The following is a 26,677-nucleotide window of genomic DNA, read 5'->3' as shown; positions in this document are numbered from 1 at the left end:
TGTGAGGAAGCAAGTGCGATTTGGGTGACACCTTTGAGGACTGGAGTATTTGTGATGTTGAAGTTGATGTGGAGGAGAGCCCACTTAAAGGAGCACTTGATATCCGTTGAAGCACCTGCTGTTTTTGTGCCTCATCTGGAATTTGTAGCGATTGGTGTGGCCGTAAGAAAGGGATCTTATCACATTGTCCGCTAAAAGAAGTAGACATTTTAGTTTGGCTGGAAGATGGTCTTTCTTCTGCAGATGTTACTGTTGCTTTAACACCTACCCCACGGACACAACCTTTTTTCCCCTTCCCAACACGCCTATTCCCCTTTCCACCAGCAGCAGGCCTTTTTCCACTCATTTTGGTGGTTAACTAATTCACAACTCTGGAGTTGTTTGCACAAAAAAACAATGGATGGTAACCGAGCAGAGCTGAGTGGCCAAACTGTGGTATTAGGCCAAAACTATTGGCTGGGTTAAATGCAGAAAAAAATTATATTCAATTTGCAACCTGATGGAGGTCAGTATAGATGGACTAATACAACAAGTCCCACACACAGCTAGAAGCCCAATATTTTTTCAGAGGTAGATGCAGAAAAAAATATATTCAGTTTGCAACCTGATGGAGGTCAGTATAGATGGACTAATACAACAAGTCCCACACACAGCTAGAAGCCCAATATTTTTTCAGAGGTAGATGCAGAAAAAAATATATTCAGTTTGCAACCTGATGGAGGTCAGTATAGGTGGACTAATAGAACAAGTCCCACACACTGCTAGAAGGCCAAATATTTTTTCAGAGGTAGATGCAGAAAAAAAATATATTCAGTTTGCAACCTGATGGAGGTCAGTATAGATGGATTAATAGAACAAGACCCACACACAGCTAGAAGCCCAATATTTTTTCAGAGCTAGATGCAGAAAAAAATTATATTCAGTTTGCAACCTGATGGAGGTCAGTATAGATGGATTAATAGAACAAGACCCACACACAGCTAGAAGCCCAATATTTTTTCAGAGCTAGATGTAGAAAAAAATTATATTCAGTTTGCAACCTGATGGAGGTCAGTATAGATGGATTAATAGAACAAGACCCACACACAGCTAGAAGCCCAATATTTTTTCAGAGGTAGATGCAGAAAAAATATATTCAGTTTGCAACCTGATGGAGGTCAGTATAGATGGACTAATACAACAAGTCCCACACACAGCTAGAAGCCCAATATTTTTTCAGAGGTAGATGCAGAAAAAAATATATTCAGTTTGCAACCTGATGGAGGTCAGTATAGGTGGACTAATAGAACAAGTCCCACACACTGCTAGAAGGCCAAATATTTTTTCAGAGCTAGATGCAGAAAAAAATTATATTCAGTTTGCAACCTGATGGAGGTCAGTATAGATGGATTAATAGAACAAGACCCACACACAGCTAGAAGCCCAATATTTTTTCAGAGCTAGATGCAGAAAAAAATTATATTCAGTTTGCAACCTGATGGAGGTCAGTATAGATGGATTAATAGAACAAGACCCACACACAGCTAGAAGCCCAATATTTTTTCAGAGGTAGATGCAGAAAAAAATATATTCAGTTTGCAACCTGATGGAGGTCAGTATAGATGGACTAATACAACAAGTCCCACACACAGCTAGAAGCCCAATATTTTTTCAGAGGTAGATGCAGAAAAAAATATATTCAGTTTGCAACCTGATGGAGGTCAGTATAGGTGGACTAATAGAACAAGTCCCACACACTGCTAGAAGGCCAAATATTTTTTCAGAGCTAGATGCAGAAAAAAATTATATTCAGTTTGCAACCTGATGGAGGTCAGTATAGATGGATTAATAGAACAAGACCCACACACAGCTAGAAGCCCAATATTTTTTCAGAGCTAGATGCAGAAAAAAATTAGATTCAGTTTGCAACCTGATGGAGGTCAGTATAGATGGATTAATAGAACAAGACCCACACACAGCTAGAAGCCCAATATTTTTTCAGAGCTAGATGCAGAAAAAAATTATATTCAGTTTGCAACCTGATGGAGGTCAGTATAGATGGATTAATAGAACAAGACCCACACACAGCTAGAAGCCCAATATTTTTTCAGAGCTAGATGCAGAAAAAAATTATATTCAGTTTGCAACCTGATGGAGGTCAGTATAGATGGATTAATAGAACAAGACCCACACACAGCTAGAAGCCCAATATTTTTTCAGAGGTAGATGCAGAAAAAAATATATTCAGTTTGCAACCTGATGGAGGTCAGTATAGATGGACTAATACAACAAGTCCCACACACAGCTAGAAGCCCAATATTTTTTCAGAGGTAGATGCAGAAAAAAATATATTCAGTTTGCAACCTGATGGAGGTCAGTATAGGTGGACTAATAGAACAAGTCCCACACACTGCTAGAAGGCCAAATATTTTTTCAGAGCTAGATGCAGAAAAAAATTATATTCAGTTTGCAACCTGATGGAGGTCAGTATAGATGGATTAATAGAACAAGACCCACACACAGCTAGAAGCCCAATATTTTTTCAGAGCTAGATGCAGAAAAAAATTATATTCAGTTTGCAACCTGATGGAGGTCAGTATAGATGGATTAATAGAACAAGACCCACACACAGCTAGAAGCCCAATATTTTTTCAGAGCTAGATGCAGAAAAAAATTATATTCAGTTTGCAACCTGATGGAGGTCAGTATAGATGGATTAATAGAACAAGACCCACACACAGCTAGAAGCCCAATATTTTTTTCAGAGCTAGATGCAGAAAAAAATTAGATTCAGTTTGCAACCTGATGGAGGTCAGTATAGATGGACTAATAGAATGATGCTATGCCCAAAAGATTTTACTTCACTAGGTGCAGTAAAAAAATTGGTATTCTATACACAGGTGGTATATCTTGCAACACAGATAGGCTACTCCACTGACTAACACACTCTGCAATAGGCCAAAAAGGATTAGCTTTGCTAGATTCAGCCAAATGCTGTGAAAAAAACTTGCACAGCACTGGCACAGACCTGCCTGGCAAAAACTGATAGGAACTGATGTAACCTAGTCCTGAAAAGGACTGCAATTACAATTAGTCTTTACTCCCACAACCTATCTATTTAAGAGCACAGACCTGCCTGATAAAAGTCGTAGGAAATGCTGTAACCTAGTCCTTAAAAGGACTGCAATCACAACTATTCCCTACTCCCAAGCTATCTGTATATTTGTGCGAAAATTGGCTTGAAATTAACAAGGTATAGCGCACACAGCAACAGCGGTGCCGTCTAACACGCAGCTGCAGCAGTGAGAAAATGGTGGCGACGGGGAAAATGGCTTGGTCTTATAGGGCAAGGACATGTGACATACACTGCCAATGACACATGCCCTTGCTTGTGTGAAAAAAAGCACTTCGCTCCGTGTGTGCGCTGCTGATAGGCTGACAGATTGCACCTCCCCACTGTAAATGCGGGAAAGAGAAAAAAAAATGGAGATCTTCATTGTTCCTGCAGAGATCCATCCCCTGCCCCTCCCCCCCGCCCCGCTGTACACTCAAACTGCGTATTAACATTAATTTTCATCATTACTGAGAAAAAATCCAGTTATGATTTTGGTGCACGAACAGTTATCGAACATAACCTCGAACAGCCGAATTTTTCTCAAATTGTTCGTGTTCGCCGAACGGCTCGAACACCGCCCAAAACAGCTCGAATTTGAGATTGGCGAACAGTTCGAGTAGAACAACGCTCATCTCTAGTGGATATTCTCTAAGAGCACATATTGAAAGAATTTTTTTGGATGAGACAATTCCTTTGGTAATTATGCTTGTACTTGACCCTTTGTGTGTCTGTAATATGAAAACTAAATTGTTATGCCAGCTGGGGACAAGGATTGATGTAAAAAGTGACAATATATTTAAAGTACAGAAGTATATTTTGTCATTATAGAATAGCTGGGAAACTCATTACTTGTAGCATATTCTGTAATATCTATTTTTTTAATCTATACATTTAATATTTTTGTTACTTAAAACAGGCATTCTCCTAAAGTGGTAAAAGCAGCATCTCAAGTGTTAAATAGCATGTGGCAGTACAGAGACCTAAGAAGTCTTTACAAAAAGGTAGGCTTCTATATTGACTGACTTTTACTAGTTTGTTTCAATACCGTAGCATGTATTAATGACCTTATATTGAGTATAAATATCATATTTCTGAAAGTATTGTCTAGAATCAGAGAACTCGTGGCTGGTTTCTTTCAAAAACTCTACCGCACCTGTTCATAGGCGTGACTGGGCTGCAACACCACAAACATGCTATGGAAAGATGGCGGAGTGCTGCATTTTGGAAAAAAAGAAGCTATTTTCAATATTATGTAATAGTATAATCAAATATAATACAAACATTCATAAAAATGTCTTTTTAGGTATACAACAATTTCAACATGTATCAGAGTTTACAATAAATCATAAATCCTATATAATATCCACAAATATAGTACTGTAAAGTGCAAAAATTTAGTTTATTATCTCAAAGACACAACATCCATATAACATAAAACAAATGTTCTAATGGAAAATATATAGGAGAGGTTAAAACATGTCAAGTGTAGAAAAAAGCCTGAAAATACAAAAAGCAAGTTGTTATTAATTCTGGGCTGAATGTGACAAGCCCAAATATCAGCGATGAGTATTATTAACCCCTTCATGACCGGAGTATTTTCCGTTTTTGCGTTTTCGTTTTTTTGCTCTCCTTCTTCCCAGAGCCATAACATTTTTATCTTTTGGTCAATATGGCCATGTGAGGGCTTATTTTTTTTAGGACAAGTTGTACTTTTGAACGACATCACTAGTTTTACCATATCGTGTACTGGAAAATGGAAAAAAAATGTCTTAAAGAGTGATTCTTGCACGTTTCTGGCATAACTGACCTTAGTCAAAGAATACTGTGACAAAGGGCAGCTGTGCCAGAAAAGCGTAAGAATAGCTATGTATTTTTTAATCATGGATATCCCTGTTTTTTACAGATGAAATAAACAGAGGTTTTATTCAGGTACCGATCCTTTTCCTGATTTTGCTCATTGCACACTGCTGGTGGATATAAGTACTTAAATACTGATGCAGCAACAAGGCACAGTGAGGCTTTTCATGTTCTTGCACATATTAAAAAACTTCTTCTGTTAAGAAAAATAGCACCTAGTATCATGGGTGTACCCAGGATCAAAACTAGGGGGGGGCAAGCCATGGTCACAGATACCGAAGAGAAATATATATATAGTACAATGCAAAGATTTCACTTCTTACATTACATGAGTGATATCTATTGTAAATTCCACAATAGCTCAGAAACCGGCGAATCGCTCCACACAGTATACTGGCCGCCATAAAATGCCCCATACAGGATACTGGTCCCCATATAACGCTCCATACAGGATACTGGCCCCCATATAACGCTCCATACAGAATACTGGCCCCCATATAACGCTCCATACAGAATACTGGCCCCCATATAACGCTCCATGCAGGCTGTTCCCCACACATAATGCCTCATGCAGGCTGTCCCCCCCCCACATAATGTCCCACGCAGGCTGTTCCCCCCACATAATGCCCCATGCAGGCTGTTCCCCTCACATAATGCCCCATGCAGGCTGTTCCCCCCCATATAATGCCCCATGTAGGATGTCACCCCACCTTATAATGCCCCACGCAGGATGACACCCCCCCACTCCCTTATAATGCCCCATGCAGGATGTCACACCCCCCCCATCCCTTATAATGCCGCATGCAGGATGTCACACATCCCCCCTCCCTTATAATGCCCCATGCAGGAGGTCACACATCCCCCCTCCTTTATAATGCCCCATGCAGGATGTCACATACCCCCATTCCCTTATAATGCCCCATGCAGGATGTCACACACACCCCCTCCCTTATAATGCCCCATGCAGGATGTCACCCCCCCTTATAATGCCCCATGCAGGATGTCACCCCCCTTATAATGCCCCATTCAGGATGTCACACCCCCCCTCCAATATAATGCCCCATGCAGGATGTCACACCCCCCCTCCCTTATAATGCCCCATGCAGGATGTCACCCCCCCTTATAATGCCCCATGCAGGATGTCACCCCCCCTTATAATGCCCCGTGCAGGATGTCACCCCCCGATAATGCCCCATGCAGGATGTCACATCCCCCCCTTATAATGCCCCATGCAGGATGTCACCCCCCCTTATAATGCCCCATGCAGGATGTCACCACCCCCTTATAATGCCCCATGCAGGATGTCACACACTCCCACCTCACCCCCTCCCTTATACTGCCACAGGCCTCCATACAATAAAAAAAAAAAAATCAAATACTCACCTCACATCTCACCTGCTGCCACTGCTCCGGATTCCAGCGTCGCCGGCCCCATCCCGCTTTGTGCTGTGACTGCTCAGGAGAGAGCGCGGTGTAAAGACGTCACTGCACCCTCTGACCTGAGGCGTCACAGTGCAGCAGCCGCGGAGGATGCAGGAGCTGCTGCGGAGGCACAGGGAGAGGTAAGTATTGTGCCGGGTGCTGGGGCCCTGAGCAAGCGGGGGGGAGCAGGCGCTGACGGTGAGGGGTCCCCCCGCCTGCTCAGGGCCCCGGCACTTGCCCGGGTGCTGACGCCGGCCCTGGTGTCCGGCTTGCGTGCCTGCTTCTAGGGGGGGGGGCGGCTCCCCCCCCGCCCCACGGTGGGTACGCCCATGCCTAGTATGGTATGCAGCAAAGATATAGCCTAACATAATCCACACAGTGTTATAATAAAAATACTAAAGTGTAGATGTCAAATGGATATTAGAGCTCAATATGCAATAAATACTATGAATAAAAGTAAATGACAGAAACAGTATGTCACAGCAAAATTAATATTATAGAAACATAATATAAAAGATAAAAATTTTATACAAAAAGATGGAAAAAAGTAATGTCAATGTACTGATCTGAAATATCCAGTCTGTATATAAACGGCGCTGGAGCAGTGTTATACAGACTGGATAAGTATACAGTATATATTGCACTGTGATCACGCAGACTAACCCTGAATGCCACCGCAATCTAGTGCAATGTATATGAGAGCTGACATCCTGCAGCAACGCCCACGGATCGCGAGAGTTTAACTCCTGTGATGCCACTGTCAATAGTGACAGCAACATTGCGGGACATCGCAGAGGGAGTGAGTACCCTCTGTGCTCTCATAAGCACAAACTATGCGATCACGTTGTGCTGATGGTCTCCATGGTGACCCCAAGTCCCAAGATGTCCATGGGATCCTTCAGGGTCCTTCATGGAAGGTGGCCTGTGAGCTACTGCTCAGAGCAGGAGCTGACACTCCTCCTCCTTGCATGTCAGACGCTGATCTGATTCTCTGCAGTGCATAAGCATTGAAGAGTATCAGATCAGTGATTTGACAGTGGAAAGATGATATCCCATCCTGAAACAATGTAAGAAAATAAGTTAATAAAAATTGTAAAAAAAAAAAGAACAAGAAAAAAACAAAAAATATTAATCCAATAAATATATTTTTATTTACCGTAGGTAGAAACAAAAATAAACAAAAATAAATACACATATTTGGTATTGGCGCAACCGGAACGACCCAACCTATAAAATTGTCCCACTAGTGAAACCCTTCAGTGAGCACTGTTAAAAAATAAATAAAAAACAAGGCAAATAACTAGGCTTTATCATCATACTGCCGAACAAAAAGTGGAATAAAACGCGATCAAAGAGACAAATGGAAATAAAAATGGTACCAATGAAAATGTCATCTTGTCCCTCAAAATATAAGTCACCATACAGCTCCGTCAGCAGAAAAATAAAAAAGTTATAGCTCTCAGAATAAAGCGATACAAAAATATTTTTTTATATAAAATAGTTTTTATTGTGTAAAAGCCCCAAAACATAATTATATTAATGTGGTATCTCTGTAATCGTACTGACCCAAAGAATAAAGCTACCTTATTAATTTATCACAAGCGGAACGGCTGAATTGTTCATTCTGCCTCCCAAAAATCAGAATTGAAAGCGATCAAAAAATGTCATGTGGCTGAAAATGGTACCAATAAAAACATCAACTCGTCCCTCAAAAAACAAGTCCACACATGACTCTGTTAGCGTAAATATGGAAAAAATATAGCTATCAAAATATGGCAATGCAAAAACTAGTTTTTGCAAGAAAAAGCGTCTTTTAGTGTGTGACAGCTGCCAAACATAAAAACTAAATATAAATCTGGTATCGCTGTAATCGTACCGACCCGAAGAATAAAGTCGTCTAATCACTTATACAACACGAGGAACGGTGTAAAAATATATAAAACCAATTCTTCACTTGCTGGTGATTTGTTCATTCTACCTCCCAAAGATCGCAGTAAGGCTCGGCACTGGGGTTTCTGTGTAAATCTCTGAAATACATGATTCAGACGGAACCCCCAGCGGAGGATTCCCTATAATGAGGTATATGGAGGTACTGTGGATGCCGTCTGGCCTATGATCCGGCGGTGTCCGTCTTCTTAGTGGTGCATAAAAGCACCAGTGGCAAGAGTTTTGTGCACCTCTGAAAAAAAAAGTACAGCTCTGAACAGAGGCCAGATGGAGTCCAGAGTAACTCTGCTGCCTCATTACAGTTAATGGATCCCTTGGGGGTTTCATCTGTCATGTTACTCAGAGATTTAGATTGAAAACCCAAAGTAAGTGCTCAGTGTAAGAACCCCGGATAAATATGATCCAAAATGTTAAGTAAAATGTTCCCAATAAAAGCTTTAACTCAATCCACAAAAAAGCCCCCACTCAGGTCCATCATCTGTTAACGGAAATATAGGGGGCTTCCACGTCAGTGGTAGTACAAAGGCTCTGGAAAAGTGCTATGGCTCCTCGCCCTCCAAAAGAAATTCAGAGAATTCTGTGCTGCTCCCAATTCAAATGCCCCCTCCCTTCTCAGTCTCAGTGTGTCTAAACCACATTTAGCGTCCACATATTTGGCATTTCTGTAGCGATGAGAGCCTAATTTATTGGTGCGTGTCTCCAGAAGCACAAACTTGGCACAATGTACAGGCACTACAACGTACTGGTCACTACAATTGCAATTTTCAATCAGCAACATCCACTGCTGCTTGTTTCTGGAAAACACCCATGGGGTCAAAATCATCGTTACACCTGTAGATAAGTTCCCAAAGGGATATCATTTCAAAAATGTGGTCACTTGAAGGGGATTCTGCTCTTCTAGCATTTAGGTGCTCTGACCCTGGAACACAGATTTTCCTATAATAGCTTGCGGACTCCATATACAAATACAGCTCATTCCCTCCAGAGTCTCGCTATGTGGCTAAGCAGTACTGTATAGTCACATATGAGGTTTTTCTACATTCAGCAGAAATTTGGGGGACAAATTTTGGTGCCATTTTTCCCATTTCCCAGTGTGAAAATTTAAAATCTGGGGCTAAAACAAAATTTTGGTGGTAAAAATGTAATTATTTTTTATTCACTGCCCAATGATATAAAATGCTGTAACACACATTGCATTGAGAGGTGTAGTTTGTAAAATGGGGTCACTTATGGGGTGACATGGTGGCCCCAAACCAGTCCAGAAAACTCCAATATGGTGCTTCTTCCCTTCTGAGCTTTGCACTGTGCCAAAAGTTGTTTTTGACCAATATGGGGTATCAGCGTACTCAGGAGAAATTTTACAGCAAATTTTGGGGTCCATTTTCTCCTGTTACCCTTGCGAAAATGCAAAATTTGGGGCTAAACATATTTTTACGTGAAAAATTTGATTTTACTTTATTTTCATGGCTTAACGTTTTATACATCTGTGAAGCACTTGGGCTTTCAATGTGCACACCACTAGAGATGAGTGAACCTCTCAAGGTTCGATTAGTGTCAGATCGGTGAACTTTTTGATGTTCTCCGAATAATTTGACGAACAGTTAGACAAACATATCCAAATCCCATTACATTCAATGGGAGGCAAAAACAAATACATACACAACACCTTCAGCTCAAATTAGGGGCAGACACCTGGAAAAGTGTCATCAATTGACCCACAATACAAATAGTATATTTTTTATTATTATTTATTATTATAGTGACATTTATTCCATGGTGCTTTACATGTGAAAAGGGGTCACTGACTGGTACAGGAGGAGAGAGGACCCTGCCCACGAGGGCTCACAAAAAATCGTTAAGGGATGGGTTAGAATACAGTAGGTGAAGGTAAAGCTGGTCATGCAGCAGTATGGTGGAGCAAGGATTACTGCAGGTTGTACGCTTGTCAGAAGAGGTGGGTCTTCAGGTTCCTTGATGTGTTGGTGTACAGAATTCCAGAGTAGGGGAGATGCATGGGACAAATATTTTATGCGATTGTGGCAAGAGGAGATAAGAGGGAAGTAGAGAAGGAGATCTTGTGAGGATCGGAGGTTGCGCTCAGGTAAGTACTGGAAGACTAGGTTACAGATGTATGGCAGAGACAGGTTTTGGATGACTTTGTATGCCAACGTCAGGGTTTTTAACTGGGAGCAACTGGGAGCCTGTGCAGGGATTGACAGAGAGGAGAAGCCGAGGAATAGCCAGGTGGCAGGTGCATTAGTTGGCCAGCAGGGTTTAGCATAGATTGGAGGGGCGCTAGAGTGTTAGAATGGAGGCCACAGAGCAGGAGGTTGCAGTAGTCGAAGTGGGAGATGATGAGGGCTTGCACTGGTGGAGGAATGTACAGATCCCGGAGATATTTTGGAATTGAAGTCGGCTGGAAGTGGAAAGGGCTTGGATGTCACAGGTGTGTCAGAGTTGACAGACAGTCATAAGATGTTCGGCTTAGAAGCTTGCAGCGTTTGGCCTTAAAAACATCTCCCTGATCCTTTTATGATTCCTCTCTCTTAGGACCCAGCAATGATCCTCATCTTGCTTGGGGATTATACCTTTCCCTTTAGGACCCTGTGGTATCCTCACCTTTCCGCTTCTAATCAACACTTCCCTGACTTAGTGATCAACCCCCGCTCCCTACTTAGGGCCTTGCCTTAGGTTGTAGCTAGGGCCAGGTTTCCTGCTCAGCGATAGGTGCAAAACCTATTTAGGGTCAATACGGGAGTCAGGGTTTGTTGTCAGATCTGTTTAGTGGTTGCCACTTTGCCTTTCCCTCCCTCTCCTTTTCCCGTCGTTATACCCTGGTTTCTCCCCATACCTAGCGTGACATTGGATCACAGGTTTGAAGGAGAGATCAGAGTCAAGCTTGCGGGATTGGGGAGAGTGGGCAGCCATTGACTTTGATGGATAGGTCAGTTGGGGGGGATTAATGAGATGGTGGAAAAATGATGAATTTGGTTTTATCCATGTTGAGTTTTAGAAATCTAGCAGAGAAGAAAGATTAAATAGCATACACACATTGTGGGATTCTGGTTAGTAAGGACCATAAGGTCCAGAGAGGTAGATCTGTGTGTCATCAGCATAGAGGTGATATTCAAAGCTGTGAAACTCTATGAGCTGTCTGAGGCCAAAGGTGTAGATGTAGAAGAGCAGGGGTCCTGGAACTGAACCTTGGGGAAACATTGACAAATAGGAGGTGAGATGAGGAGGTGGTGTGTGAGTGGGAGACACTGAATGTCCCATCTGTTAGGTATGAGGAAATCCAAGAAAGGGCCAAATCTGTAATGCCAAGAAATCAGAGTCTGTAGTAAGAAGTAATAGTCCACTGTGTCAAAGGCAGATGCAAGCTCCAGGAGAAGAAGGACAAACTAGTGTCACTTGGATTTGTCAGTTAGTAGGTCATTGGTGACTTTAGTCAGGGAAGTTTCAGTGGGATGGTGCAATCAGAAGCCAGATTGTAAGCCGTCAAAGAGGGAGCACCAGTAGAGGTGGAAGGACAGTAAAAAATGGGTGTGTTTTTCCAGTAGTTTTAAGGAATTGGTGGGGAAGTGGTATGAAGCAAACGATAGACACAGAGGATGGGTTAAGGTAGGGCTTTTTGAGGATGGGTGTGATGTTTAATGTTTGAAGCATGGGTGTGATGTTTGATGTTTGAAGCATGAGGTCAAGACACCAGATGTTAGTGACAGGTTGATGGGGTGGGTTAAGGTTGGAATGAAGACTGTGGAAAGGTTTGGAATGAGGTGGGATGGGATTGGGTCAAGTTCACAGATGAAGAGATGTGAATTGGAGAGTAAAGTTGATCTTCTATGTTGGCGGAGAAGCTGGTTTTGGAGGAGGATAGTTGAGTAGTTATGAGGAGGGGCTGTGGGGGTTTTAAGCAAAAGCTTTGCCTTATGTTGTCAATCTTCTGCTTGAAGAATGAGGAAAAGTCTTCAGCTGAGATGCGAGGAGAGGGAGGGGAAGCTGGAGGATGGAGGAGAGAATTGAAACTACTGAATAGCTGTTTAGGGTTGTGAGACAGGGATGATAACAGAGATGAGAAGTAGGTTTGTTTTGCTGCAGTGACCAATTGTGCAACATTTTGTCAAATTGTGTTACTACTCCACTCCCTTAATTTTTCACTACTTGTAGATGAGGGCCAGAAAGAGCATGTGCTCCAGTAGATGGCAAGCACTGCATTAAGTGGCCACTGCTTCTCTTCCTCCACCTTAACATCACACACAGTACAGTACTCAGAGGTGGCACCCCAATTACCTTTGTTTCCTCCCGCGTCACAACTCTCCAGTCGCCCAACTGACTGTGGGGAACCAAAGATGGGCGAGTCTGCAGAGCTGTTCACACATTCTATTCTGGAGCATCAGAGGTCTGATCCAAAGATTCAGACTCAAGAGGAGGAAAGCATGTGCAGTGATGCCCAAATTTTTTTTTCAGTTTGATCCACAGCTGGATGAAGTAGGGTCTGAGCAGAACCCAAACCATTGTCACCAGATGTTAACCCCTGGGGGGTCAAGGTGATCCTGATGAGACTCAGATACTTAAGGCACACTCGGACTGTACTGTGCTATCAGGGCAGGAAGAGGAGGAGAGAGACTCTCAGGGCGAGGAGTAGAAGAGCAGAGAGGATGATGAGGTTGTAGATCACACTTGGTGCGAAGTCAGAGGCATGCAGCTGAGTAGCTCAGCAGAGGAGGTGGAGGAGGAGGAATACGAGGAGGTTACATTGCGCTTTCCGGCACAGACATGGAGTGATGCAAACACGACAAGCACTGCATCCTCAGCCCCAACTCTGGCAGTGGCCAGCAGCATGCACAGGTCTGCAGTTAGCAGGGGTGGCAAGGGTTGCCTAGCCTGGGTCTTTTTTGAGATCGCAAAAAAATTATCCACCAACTTTGTTAAAAACGACAGAGTAGAGTAAAAAAAATGCAATAATTTGACTATGCATGCATGAACTGGCACATGCACGATCAACATGCGTTAATCTGGGAATCTCACTGAGCTAAAATGCAGTAGTCTGCTTATTCCTCCTCCCTGTTTTGCCAAATATTTAAAGGACTCGGATACGGCTTTAAAGAAGGCGATTAATTTTTATTATAATAGAATGATTACAGAAAATAGTGTGATATTGCGTACACTTTTGCATAATATAAATCACAAAGTTAAAGTACTTACAGCGCACACTATACAGGAAAAACTTCACCAGAAGCAACATATATCATCTGTCCGGGAAACATCAGCCGTGAGAAGCAAAACAGCGAAGACAGAGGAAAGTCCTGGGATGAATCCACACTGCGATGTCAGGGCGTCCCCTTTTAGTCCACAGGTCAACAGGCTTCTGTCTTAGCTGAAAACTTCACTAGCTTATATCTTATTTCAAAACAAATGCTTGCATAACCAAATGTTACATAAATTCTGACAGGTTCTATTTGTTCGATATAGTATCTTTCTTCTGAGTGGCCAGCTCTTCAGATGTCAATTAACACCAAACAAATATATCAAATATATCACCGGAGATGAAGCATGCCAAAAGCTCCTTTTACCAGATGTTTTACCATTCTATAAACACAGCATATTCTCACCAAATATCACTAACAAATATAAACATGCATCGTTCTCACTAAACATTGATAAAAGAGCTATGTGGTACTGGGTGATACTATAAACTAAACATTGATAAATGGAGCTATGCAGTCCAGGTGTTGGGAAATTACAGAAAGTACAAGGCTAACAAGCTGAACTGTTAATGTGAAATATCTTAAAGGGTTCTTTAAAAACAGGCTACCAATATGGATTCCTGATGGCCATTAACATGTTAGCACTACAATCCACCCTTGGCCATCTGGAAGCCATATATCATTTATATACAATACCATATTCCAAAGGAATAACTTCGGCAGAAGAAGGATACATTGCTATAAAAGAAGGAATACATTGTATACAATAGCATAAGGCAATACCAGCACAGATTATAGCAAAAAGTATCCCTAAAATATAGCGTAAATAACCAAAATTAGGCAACCAAGAAAATAATCATCCCACCATTTACCATTACTCTGTGTGATGTGATCAATGTCATCATGCAACTGATCTATATCAGATTGCAAATCCTGACTATGATCTGACAAATTAAAACAACACATACCTTCAAACTCTTGACATCCATGGTGGTGAATTAATAACAAATAATCTATAGTTGCTCTAACCTGTAAAATAGCTTTTCGGTAGCTTTGTATATCTAATATATCTTCTAAGGCTCTACTGGTAGCATTTATTGATCTAGCTACAAAACAAGATAATCTCCCTACAGTCATAGCAGCAAATGGGGCTATGATAGGAGATCCTACAATCGTAAAAAATAACCCTAGAATTTCTGATTCAGTTAAAAGGTTTACATTATACTTACAATTTTCAGCTAAACGGGAAAATCCCCTTTTTGGATGTTTAGCTTTATGGGATGGAAACAAAGGATACATCATTGGGGCTAATCTAGAAATAACACATGGCCCACCTGTTATGTTAGCTGGAATATAATTAAAAGTGGTATTCCCACAAGAAAACATCCACCCCTTAGGCAATTTTATATGTTGTATATGTGAGGGAGAGATTACTGTTTTGTTACACTTCTTCATGCTTTTTCCCTCCTTCATTCTCTTGCAATTTTTATCTGAACGTGAACCGCACATAATATTATCTTCATTGTGCCTTTTGTTACCTTCTATTTTTATGTGCTAACATTTACCTATTTTATTTTGATTACAAGTAGTGATGAGCGAACGTGGTCGCCACTACTCGGTACTCGCCCGAGCATCATGGTGCTCGACAAGTTCGGCGCTCGGCGAGTATTTCCGGGTTGCTCGGGCGGGAACTCGGGTCCCCTCCCTGCATGTTTGGTGCTCTTTAGAGAGCCAATGAACATGCAGGGATTGCCTGCCATGCACTGTAATGCCGTAGCCATGTTGGTTGTGGGCATTACAGTGATTGGCTGGCCCCACAGCGTCATCAGGTCTATATCAGACCTGGCGCTGCCATGCTCATCACAGTCACTCCGGATCAGACAGTGTAGGGAGAGCTGCTGCTGTGTCAGGGAGAGATTTGATCGTGTATTAGGTAGTGTAGGGTTAAACACCGTACATTACACATATCCATCTTAACAAACAGTCCTTTTGAAGACTAACTAATCCATCTGCAAGGCAGGCAGTGTATATAGGCAGGCAGGCAGTGTATATAGCAGACTGCAGGGCACATAGCACAAGAGGCTCCATTCCAGTTCTGTCAGCTGCTGCTGTTAGACATTTCTGTAAATAGGCCCAGGTCTCAGGGGCCAGGAATAATTTTATTTGCATCTTAATCCTCATTATTTGCTTAAAAAGCAATCCAGAGAGCATGGTTTTTCTGCGCCATTTGCTTGTTGGCACTGCAGAATACAGCCAGTTCCTTTCCATATTACAGCGCTAAAAATGCATCTATTTAAAACTGTGTTTTCTCAGTCACACGGATTACATATACGTTTTGAGAAAATACTGCCATTTCTGGCCTCCATTAAAAAATTTTTTTCAGTGTGTCAGTGAAGCAATTCACAGCAGTTTGCTGGTCAAACTACTTACCTACAGGCCAGGTATTTAAAACTCTGTTTTCTCTGTCTCACGGATCACATATAAATTCGCTCCAAACTCAGTCATTTGTAGTGAGCGTGGAAGATACTGTCCTCCATTTAAAATGGGCAAGGCACGTGGCAAGGGACGGGGAACTGGACGTGATGCTAATGGTGCATGCAGAGGCCGAGGACAAGGCCGTGGGCAAGCCGAAATTGTGCCACAACAAACACCCACATCTTCACGCCTGACCTTCCTGTCCCAATTTCTAGGGGACCGCAGCACACCACTATTGAACCCAGAGCAGTGTCAAAAGGTTGTTGGTTGGATAGCGGATAATGCTTCCAGTCACTTAGCCACCACCACCACCCTGTCTTCCACGCGGTCAACTCTTAGTAGCCGTGAGTCTGGACCGCATATTCCTGATCTTCCTTCCTCCCACCATGCCGAGTACCCAGAGACAACTGATCCCACACTTGGACACTCTGAAGAGCTGTTCACTTTTCCATTTATAGATTCGGGCCTCTCGCCCGGTCCACTTGAAGCGGGGCAAGAGGAGATTGCTTGTAGCGATGCCCAAATATTTAAGCAGCCATGGTCACACAAAGGCGACAGTGGGAAAGTGTCACAAGAGGTGGACGATGATGAGACACAATTGCCAGAAAGTCAGGAGGAGGACCAGGGTGCAAAAGTGGAAGACGAGGTGGTGAAAGATATAGTAACTGACCCAACCTGGCAGGAGGACATGCAGACCGAGGACAGCAGCACACAGGGGGAGGGAGGCAGAGCACCCCAACAGGCAGGAAGAAGCAGTGTGGTGGCCGCAGACAGTAGGCAGGCAACCGTTCCCCATAACACCAACACGAAGGAAGTTGCCAGTACAACTGTTAGGTCTTCCAGAGTCTGGTTGTTTTTTAAAGACTCTGCTGATAACCCCAAAAAGGCCATTTGCACCACCTGCCAGGCCAGCGTCAGCAGGGGTGGCAAAACGACCAGCCTGACCACCACCAGCATGATCAGGTACATGGCAGCAAAGCACCCGACTTTGTGGGCCGAACCCCAGGGTTTGGGAACAGTGTCTGCGGGTGGCACCATTGCTTCTTCTGCTGTTGTGCATGCAAGCCAATCCCATGTACATGGTGCATGCGAAGATGCCTCCTGCCCTGCACCTGTCGTTGCACACTCTCATGTAACAGCAGCAGGAAGCACGTCCTTGTCCCAGCGCTGCGTTCAGTTGTCCATACCCCAGTCCTTGGAACGCAAGCGCAAATATGCAGCCAACGCCCCACAGGCCATACTATTAAATGCTCACATTTCACGACTGCTTGCGCTCGAAACGTTGCCTTTTAGGCTCGCGGAGAGGGAAGCATTCCGCAACTGATGGCGGCGGCCGTCCCTCGGTACTCGGTCCCCAGCCACCACTATTTCTCCCGGTGTGCCGTCCCCGCATTACACAAGCACGTGTCCCAAAACATTAGCCGTGCTCTCCACAACGCAGTTACCAGTAAAGTCCACCTAACCACGGACACGTGGACAAGTGCTTGTGGGCAGGGACGGTACAGCTCGCTGACGGCACACTGGGTTAACATAGTGGAAGCTGGGACCCAGTCGGACCTTGGGATGGAACACGTCCTCCCGACACCAAGGATTGCGGGCCCTAGGTCAATCAGGGTTGCCCCCACAGTCTACAGCTCCTGCACCCCATCCTCCTCAGCCTCCTCCTCTTCAGCCTCCATCTCCAAAATGACCACATCAGCCACAAGCTGGAAGCACTGCAGCACTGCCTCGGTCAAGCGGCAACAGGCTGTGCTGAAGCTAATATGCTTAGGTGAAAAACCACACAATGCTGAAGAGTTGTGGACAGCTCTGAAAGAGCAGGCAGATCTGTGGCTCACGCCGCTGAACCTACAGCCAAGCATGGTCGTGTGTGACAATAGCCGGAACCTGGTGGCAGCTCTGAGGCGAGGCGAGCTCACACACATACCATATCTGGCCCATGTGCTTAACCTCGTGGTTCAGCGGTTTCTCAAATCCTACCCGGAGCTGCCGGATCTGCTTGTTAAAGTACGCCGCCTGTGTGCCCATTTTAGAAAGTCAGCTAAAACTTCCGCCGCCCTTACAGTGTTTCAGCAGCATTTGCAGCTTCCGGCTCACAGACTGGTGTATGATTTTCCCATGTGTTGGAACTCTACACTGCAGATGTTGGGAAGGTGGGAAGGATTTGTGAGCAGAAGAGGGCAGTTGTTGAGTACCAGCATCAACAAGACCATCGGTTTTCAGTTCAGACTCCACACATAAGACCTCAGGAGTGGACATGGATGTCAGACATATGTACCATCCTCCAAAACTTTGAGGACTCCACCAAGATGGTGAGCGGCGATGATGCCATAATTAACGTCACCATCCCGCTTCTCTGTCTTCTGAAACGCTCTCTGCTCGCAATCAAAGAGGAAGCATTGCAGGCGAAGCACGATGAGATGGAGCAAGGAACCATACAGGGTGATTACACACAGCCAAGCCTCATCTCATCCCAATGTGGATTGGGTGACAATGAGGAAGAGGAGGAGGAGGAGGAAGGACAGGAGCTAGTTTCAGGCACTATAGACGGTACTACCTGCACAGCTGTCATACCATCTCTTCAGCGTGGATGACCAGAGGACAGAGAGGAAGAGCCGGAGAAGAAGGAGAGCATGGTCAGTCATCCTGTTGGTGAGGACACGGAAGTCTTGCTCTTTAGTAGTCTAATGCATGGCCGAGTTTATGTTACGCTGCCTTTCCCATGACCCTCGCTTTCTCAAAATTTTGGGTGACAGTCATTACTGGTTGGTGACACTTCTAGACCCACGCTACAATGAGAAATTTATATCCCTTATTCCTGAGGCGGACAGGTCTATAAAAATGGGGCTGTACTAGAAGGCCCTTGTTGCGGAACTATTAAAAAAATTCCCATCTGAAAACGTTGGCAGCAGAGGGCACACTTTGTTGGACAACCAAGGAGTACAGGCGAAAGAGACACAACTTCAATCCAGCACAGGCAGGGGAACACTGTCAAAGTTCTGGGAGAATTTTCTCAGACCCTCCCATCGGACAGGCCCTGAGGCGCAGGGTAATCTCACAAGGAGTGCAAAGTTTGGGAAGATGCTGAGGGAGTACCTTGCCGACCGTACCAACGTCCTCCATGATTCCGCTGTGCCTTATAATTATTGGGTATCCAAGCTGGATATGTGGAATGAACTGGCTCACTTTGCCTTGGAGGTCCTGGCCTGCCCTGCCGCCAGCGTTTTATCAGAGCGGCTTTTTAGTGCTGCTGGTGGAATTATAACTGATAAGCGCATCTGCCTGTCAACTGAAAATGCTGACAGGCTCACTCTTATAATAATGAACAAGGGCTGGATTGGGCCAGACTTCTCAACACCACCGAATGATAGCAGCGTAACAAACTCCAATCCAGTGTCTTTTCTTGGGAGGTGTATTCCCATGCACCTTTTCACACCCACACATGGGTATGCGCTTCCTGATTTTGGCTATTTGCTCTTGTCCTCCTCCTTCTCCTCATCTTCCATCCCCCATATCACCAGGGTGACCATGGTCCGTGATGCAACACCCACCTAATTTTTTTAAAGGGTGTTTATGATGCCCGTAAAAAAAATTTTATACAGTAGGTTCATGTATACCCCCCAGGGGTAAATGTTTGTCAGCCCATACACTTAGTGCATGGGCATTACAAGTATAGGAGGTCCGCTCCTTTCTAATGGGAACATTTTTTTATGAGGCCCTCCTCCACATCTCTTCCAAGGGGCATTGAAGTGCCTCCAAATTTTGGGCAGCCCTTTCATTCACTGCATAGGCCAACACTATGGAAGACTCTCTCCTTTCTTATGGGAATTTGTCGTTACTGTGGCCCTGCTCTGTGTGTCTTTAAATTCTTAGTGGTGGTTTTACTAAAATTGGTCATCCGTTGGACTCACTGCATACCCTATAACTGTATGGCAGACCCTCTCCTTTCTAATGGGAACATGTCGTACCTTGTTACTGTGGCCCTGCTCCATGTGTCTTTAAATACTTAGTGGGGTTTGTCACAAATTTTGGCAGCCCTTGCAGTCACAGCATGGGCATTACCACTATAGGAGACCCGCTCCTTTATAATGGGAACATTTTTTTTACTGAGACCCTCCTCTATGTCTCTTCAAAGGGGTATCGGGTTGCGTCCAAATTTTTGGCAGCCCTTGCAGTCACTGGATACGCAATAACAGTATAGGAGACCCACTTGTTAATAATAGGAACAACAAAGCATAGCCGGCTGGTGGCTCTCTAACAATAGCTAGGGCCGACTGCTGGCCTTTTAAGAATAGTAAGGGCCGTCTGATGTCCCTATAAAAATAGGCTTTATGACTTTCAGAGTCCCTCCATCATAAATAAAACAGGATGTGTCTGATGATGTGTCACACACCACATTGCCAGATAAGGTTGTAAAATGTTAAAATGACATTTCCCGGTGAATGTATTTGTCTTAAAAAAAAACAAAATTTCTTTAGTATAAAAAACAGCGTCACCAATTTAACAACAATGTTATCACATTGTTCCGCTCATGCACCTCCTCCTCCATCTCCGAAATGACCACATCAGTCACAAGCTGACAGCACTGCAGCACTGCCTTGGCCAAGCGGCAACAGGCTGTGCTGAAGATAACATGCTTAATTGACAAACTGCCCAGCGCTGCAGAGTTGTTGAAAGCTGTAACACAGCAGCCTGATCTGTGGCTCTCACCGCTGAACATACAGTCAGGCATGGTCGTGTGAGACAATAGGCGGAACCTGGTGACTGAGAAATGACAGCCGGGGTAGATACGGTTTCCCTCTATGCCAGTCCTTTCACCGAGCTAAAGAATATGGCTGTTGTGAAATACAACTCCCACTGAGAAGCTGTTTCAGATTGAAAAACATTGTGCCCACCAGAGGATTTGATTCTGAGGGCTAACCTTTCTCCCCCGCTCAAGAGCCCCATAGCAGTTGCAAAGTTAGCGCTATCATGAACTCTCCTGAGTTAGAAGCCAAGGCACACCAGGGAATTCTCTGGTGGGACCGTCCAACCCTGCCAAGAAGCAGTCCTGGCTAAGAAAAGTGTGTGGAAAGGTTCCCAGACACTCTATGGCTGCTTTTTTACTGAGGAAGAAACACACGCAAACACGGGGAGAACATACAAAGTCCTTGCAGGTGTTGTCTTTGCTGGGATTTGAACCCAGGATCCCAGCGCTGCAAGTCTTCAGTGCTAACCACTGATCCAATGTGCTGTCGTTCACCGTCTAATATCTAACAGGCTGGAGAAACTTGCACCTACTGCCACTCTATCTTCAGCTCCTTTGTGAGAAAATGTATTTGGGTAGCCACTCAGTCTACCATATAAAATTCCTGAGAAGGAAATTGGGGATGGCTTCGCTACTGATACTGGGGGCAGTGCTAATACCATGGCGTCGTACCATAGTTTGCTGGAAATATTCCAGGCTGGTAGGAGACAAGCAAATTCCCACAGAAAAGTACCAGCAGTAATGTTCAGGCCACATTTCAAGTGCAAGCAGCTTTAGAGGACTTTCTGGGAGAAATGACACACAGGGTAGATACGGTTTCCCTCTATGCCAGTCCTTTCACCGAGCTAAATATAACTCTCAGCAAAAAAAAGTTGTGGACTGGCTCCGTACTGTCCCTGGCCACATTCACCTGTCCATGTGTTATTGGTTAGGCGGTCCTTCCCAGTAAGTGCACTGGGGAGGGCACTGGTAATGTTGTGGGAACCGTGCTTGTGGAAGGCGGAGGCGATACCAGGAAATATAGTGGCCTCTGGGGACCGAGTATGGACACCCGGCCGCCACCGGCATGAGGTTGTGAAAAGCTTCCGCCTCAACGAGCTTAAAAGGCCATATTTCAAGTGCAAAGAGCTGCCCATAAATCTGGCAGTTTAGTGTTGCGGCCTGTGAGTGGGTGGCTGGCTGCATACTTGCACTTGCATTCCAATTAACAGAAAACTAAGCAGATGGTGGCCTCTATCATCATCATGGCCTCACCTCGGCACTATGATCTCTCCTGAAGGAGAAGCCAGGGCCCGCCGGAGGAGTCTTCGGTTCTGTGGTGGGCCCGTCCAACCCTGCCGAAAAGCAGCCCTGGCTAAGAAAAGTGTGGGGGAAGGTTCCCGGACACTCTATGGCTGCTTTTTTAATGTGGATCGGCTATGCTTATGCATGTTATTTCTCAAAACGCATTACAGATCAGGCCATTGTCCAACTCTGTATTCAAGAAATGAAATGAGCAAAGAAAGATGTGTGTGTGTGTCAAAGCACCACTGACAAGTGTGAGTTGCTGTTGGACGGGCTGCCATTGCTTCTGCAACAAGCTCAATTACAGGACTTCCTGGGAGAAATGACACGCAGGGTACATACGGTTTCCCTCTATGACAGTCCTTTCACCGAGCTAAATGCAACTCTTAGCAAAAAAAGTTGTGGACTGGCTCCGTACCGTCCCTGGCCACATTCACCTGTCCACGTGTTTGTGGCTAGGCGGTCCTTCCCAGTAAGTGCACTGGGGAGGGCACGGGTAATGTTGTGGGACCCGTGCTTGTGGAAGGCGGAGGCGATACCGGAAAATATAGTGGCGGCTGGGGACAGAGTATGGACACCTGGCCGCTGCCGGCATGAGGTTGTGAAAATCTTCCTCCTCCACGAGCCTAAAAGGCCACATTTCAAGTGCAAGCAGCGGTCAAAAATTTGGCAGTATAGTATTGCAGCCTATGGGTGGGTGGGTGGGTGGCTGCCTGCATACAACTGAACGCTGCATTGGGACAAGGACGTGGACGGTGATTGTTGCAAGTCTGCAATGACAGGTGCATGGCGGGAGGCATCTTCACATGCGCCAAGGATCAATTATGATGGGCACACTTTTAGGCAGTGACCTGGGAGTCAGAGATGCTTCCAGAGGTCTTCCCCATGCTGTTCCCATGTCTTTTCAGCACTGTATGCATGTGTCTGATGATGTGTCACACACCACATGGCCAGATAAGGTTGTAAAATGTTAAAATGACATTTCCTGGTGAATGCATTTGTCTTGCTTGAAAGCAATGCAAAAGTGCAAAAACGCATCAAAAACGTGTGAACATACCCCAAGGTGTGGAGGAGTATTTTTGTTTTTGGTTATTTATTTTGCCTTATATACAAGTCATTACCCTGGAAAGGGTGTTCCTTAACATATTTCCCAGGAAAATCCATTTTTGGTTTCGTTTTTGTATGTTTTATTGTGAGTCCGTAAAAGTGGCGTAATACTCAGATAACGTTGTTGACAGCAGTGATCTGGGAGTCAGAGATATCTCAGGGGTCTTCCCCATGCTGTTCCCATGTCATTTGAGCACTGTTCCCATCGATTTGGGCAATTTTCAGGCCCTCTGCAGACCGCCGGGGGGAGCCGCCTGAAAAATGCTAGAGTTTCCCATAGACTTACATTGGGCTCGTTGCTCGGGTCGAGCACCCGAGTATTCCAATTTGCTCGACCCAAGCAACGAGTACCCGAGCATTTTAGTGCTCGCTCATCACTAATTACAAGTCATTTGATAACATAACTCAGCAGATGTAATATTTTGAGTCTTTATGGTTGTCTTCAGTAACGAAATCCTCTCCAGTACAGTTTATACAAGCATAATATGGGTTGTATGTATAATTATGGATCACATCTCCTTCTTCAATCTCCTCATCTTGGACAAACCCCCCTATCAATTTTGTCCACAGTTGTAAGGGGGTTGAAATAGCTACCATACAAGTCTTCAGTATATTGGTAGCCATAGTAGTTTATTTCATACAAAATGGCTCATGTTCATCAATTGTGCCAAGTAACTTCATAGGTTCTGTTTAATTTTCCACAATGCCATATTTTCTTTGACTGGCGCTTCTTCTCTTTGTTGATACAACGGTTGGGTAGTGACAGAGACCAAAAGGACCATGCATGTAACACTGATCAGCCACCATTTCCATATTTGAATTGGACACTAAAAAGTAAGAACAGGCTTATTATTCTCTGAGATAACACCTGTCTGCTGGAACATGTTCCCATTTTTCCTGTCCTGGTTTCATCACTATTAACACATTGTCTGCCCCTCTAGCATCACCTCTGCACCTTTATCCCCAGTTTGTTTTACCTAAATTTTTGCCCCATCATGTAAAGAATGAGTGAAACCAAAACCTTTTTCTCCTCTGACAGTTATTACTGTGGGGGCTGTTCCCTTGATCACCTTCATTTTCTGGATACACACAATGAACAATTGAGCTACCCTATCTCCTTTTTGAATCAACAAATCACTATCCCCACTATTCAGCAGGAGTACCTTAATTTCACCTTGATAGTCCTGATCTATCACTCCTCCCATCACTTGAATTCCCTTTAAGGCTAAACCTGACCTTGGAGCTATAAGACCAAAATGCTCAGGAGGCATTTGTAATCCTATAGCAGTTCTGATTGCCTTTACAACTACTTTTTCTAATTTGATTTCCTCGTGGGAATGTAGATCTAATCCTGCAGCTTCTGGAGTAGCCCTATAGGGTCCTAGAACTCCTGGCTCCAACTCCCAATAGAGAACTGTCTATTCTGTGGTAGAAGCTTTTAAGGGCATTATGTTTAAATTGTCGGTAATTATCCTCATTAATGGTGTTTCCTGTTCTCCAATTGGCCTGTTAAGAATATTAAGTGCTTCATTTAAATGTTTTCTCCACCCTTTGTAAGTTCCATCTCCCTATTTCTTTAATTGTTCTTTCAATAACCCATTCATCCGCTCTACCAATCCTGCAGCTTGGGGATAATATGGGATATGAAAGATCCACTCAATGTTATGTTCTGAGCAAAATTCTGCAACCTTCTTGTTTCTGAAGTGACTACCATTGTCACTCTGAATCTGTAACTGAATTCCGTAGTATAATATTATGGTTTCCATTGTTTTGATAGTACTGTTGGCATTGGCCGCTTTACACTGACAAGCCATCATGTACCCTGAGGTATGTATCTACATGCGTGCATACATACACACATCCTCCATCTTGTGGAAGGGGAGTCGGGGACCAATATAATCCACCTGCCAAGTTTGTCCAGGCAATTTGCCTCGGGCTATATGGCCCCTAACCACATGGGGAATACGTCTCTGTTGTGAATGTTGAAACACTGGACATTTCATAATTGTTTCCTTGAATACATCTAACCTGAGGGGCACCCCTCTGGTTTGTGCTCATTGATAAGTAGCTTTTTCTCTAAGATGTCCACATTTCTGATTTGCCCATTCAGCCAATCCAAGTAGCTTTTCAGCTGAATCAGGCTCCTCACTGGCATCAGCAACTGATATTTTGAAACGTTCATCCGCTATTGAATTGAAGAGCCTTTCCAGGTTGTCTGAAGCACAATGAGCGTCAACGTGAAATACAGTCACTTTAATTCTTTGCACAATTGCCCAAATATCTTGCCACAGTACTTTCCTCCCCACATCTTTGCTGTATATTGTCCAATCATTCTGAGCCCAAGTTGGTAACCAGGTAGTCAACCCATTCGCCACAGACCATGAATCTGTATACAGATGACATTCACTCGAGTGACTCCTGTCTGAAGACACTGTAAACTGCATAACGTTCTGCATATTGGCTACTCTTTCCCTCACCAGTGGTAACTAGCATACTGTTGCTGGCTGGCTGATACCCCACCGCTTTCCACACTCGATTATTACCCTGATATCTGGCAGACCCATCAGTAAACCAAGCTTGTTTTTGCTGTTCAGGACTCAATTGTTCAAAAGTAACCCCCTATGTTACCGATGATTCCTTATGTGACCTTTGTAATTCTTGCTGCTGAAGTCCTATAGGAACTTTAGCTATTTTCTCATGCAATGATGTAACCCCACTCACTCCTGGTTTTGCCCGGTCTTGAATATACCATTTCCATTTTATTACTGATGATTCCTGGGCATGCCCTATGTGATGGGTTTTTGGAGTGCTGCGTATCCACTGCATGATTGGGATCTCTGGTCTGATTGTTACCTCATGTCCTATTGTTAATTGCTCTGTATCAATTAATTCCCAGTAACATGCCAATAGCTGACATTCAAAGGGAGTACAACGCTGAGCTGCTTCAGGTAATTTTCTATTTCAAAACCCTAAGGGTACTTTGTTCCTTCCCTATTTTTGCCACAAACTCCAATTAGCATATTGTTCCTGTACTGACACATTTAGTTCCACGGGTTCATCTTCCAACACCGGCCACAAATCCAGTGCCTTTTGCATTGCTTCTTTTGCTCGTTCAAATGCCATTTCTTGCTCCTCACCCCATTCAAACTGATACTTTTTCCTAGATCTTGTTTACTCCTCATATGTTCAATCAGTGCTTTTTAACTGCTGGGCCACTTCCTCCTCTGTTTCTCCTTGTAACATAATATCATCGATGTCATCGATGTGAGATTTCTGCATGTGTGATGGAAGGACAAACTCATCTCAGTGTTCTTCACGACCCGGTGACAAATGGTTGGACTGTGTATCCACCCTTGGGGAACACGTGTGAATGTATATTGTCTTCCCTTCCATGTGAAAGAAAACTGTTCCCAGTATTTCTTGTCAATTGGTATGGTGAAGAAAGCATTATTTAAATCTATTACTCCATACCATAAATCTATTACTCCTTTTCTGTTTCTGTACTTGTTCAATTAAGGTGATGGTATCAGGTACTGG

General features: G+C 44.0%; 1 protein-coding gene across 11 annotated transcripts in view; it reads left to right on the top strand.

Annotated features, from left to right (window-relative positions):
- Window positions 1–26,677, top strand: part of CTNND2 (catenin delta 2) — a 2,090,389-nt gene that overhangs the window by 1,636,859 nt on the left and 426,853 nt on the right. For all 11 annotated transcript variants that reach the window (XM_073678428.1, XM_073678425.1, XM_073678422.1 and 8 more), the window contains one exon: window positions 4,011–4,095. In XM_073678428.1, coding sequence (XP_073534529.1) covers window positions 4,011–4,095 — 85 coding nt within the window. The remainder of the gene's footprint in view (window positions 1–4,010; window positions 4,096–26,677) is intronic.

Source organism: Phyllobates terribilis, unplaced genomic scaffold (assembly GCF_046119375.1).
Source record: "Phyllobates terribilis strain yellow unplaced genomic scaffold, ASM4611937v1 Scaffold_4__5_contigs__length_816908805, whole genome shotgun sequence".
Classification (NCBI taxonomy): domain Eukaryota; kingdom Metazoa; phylum Chordata; class Amphibia; order Anura; family Dendrobatidae; genus Phyllobates; species Phyllobates terribilis.
The sequence above is the reverse complement of the archived record's forward strand: the minus strand, read 5'-3'. Positions and strand labels throughout refer to the sequence as shown.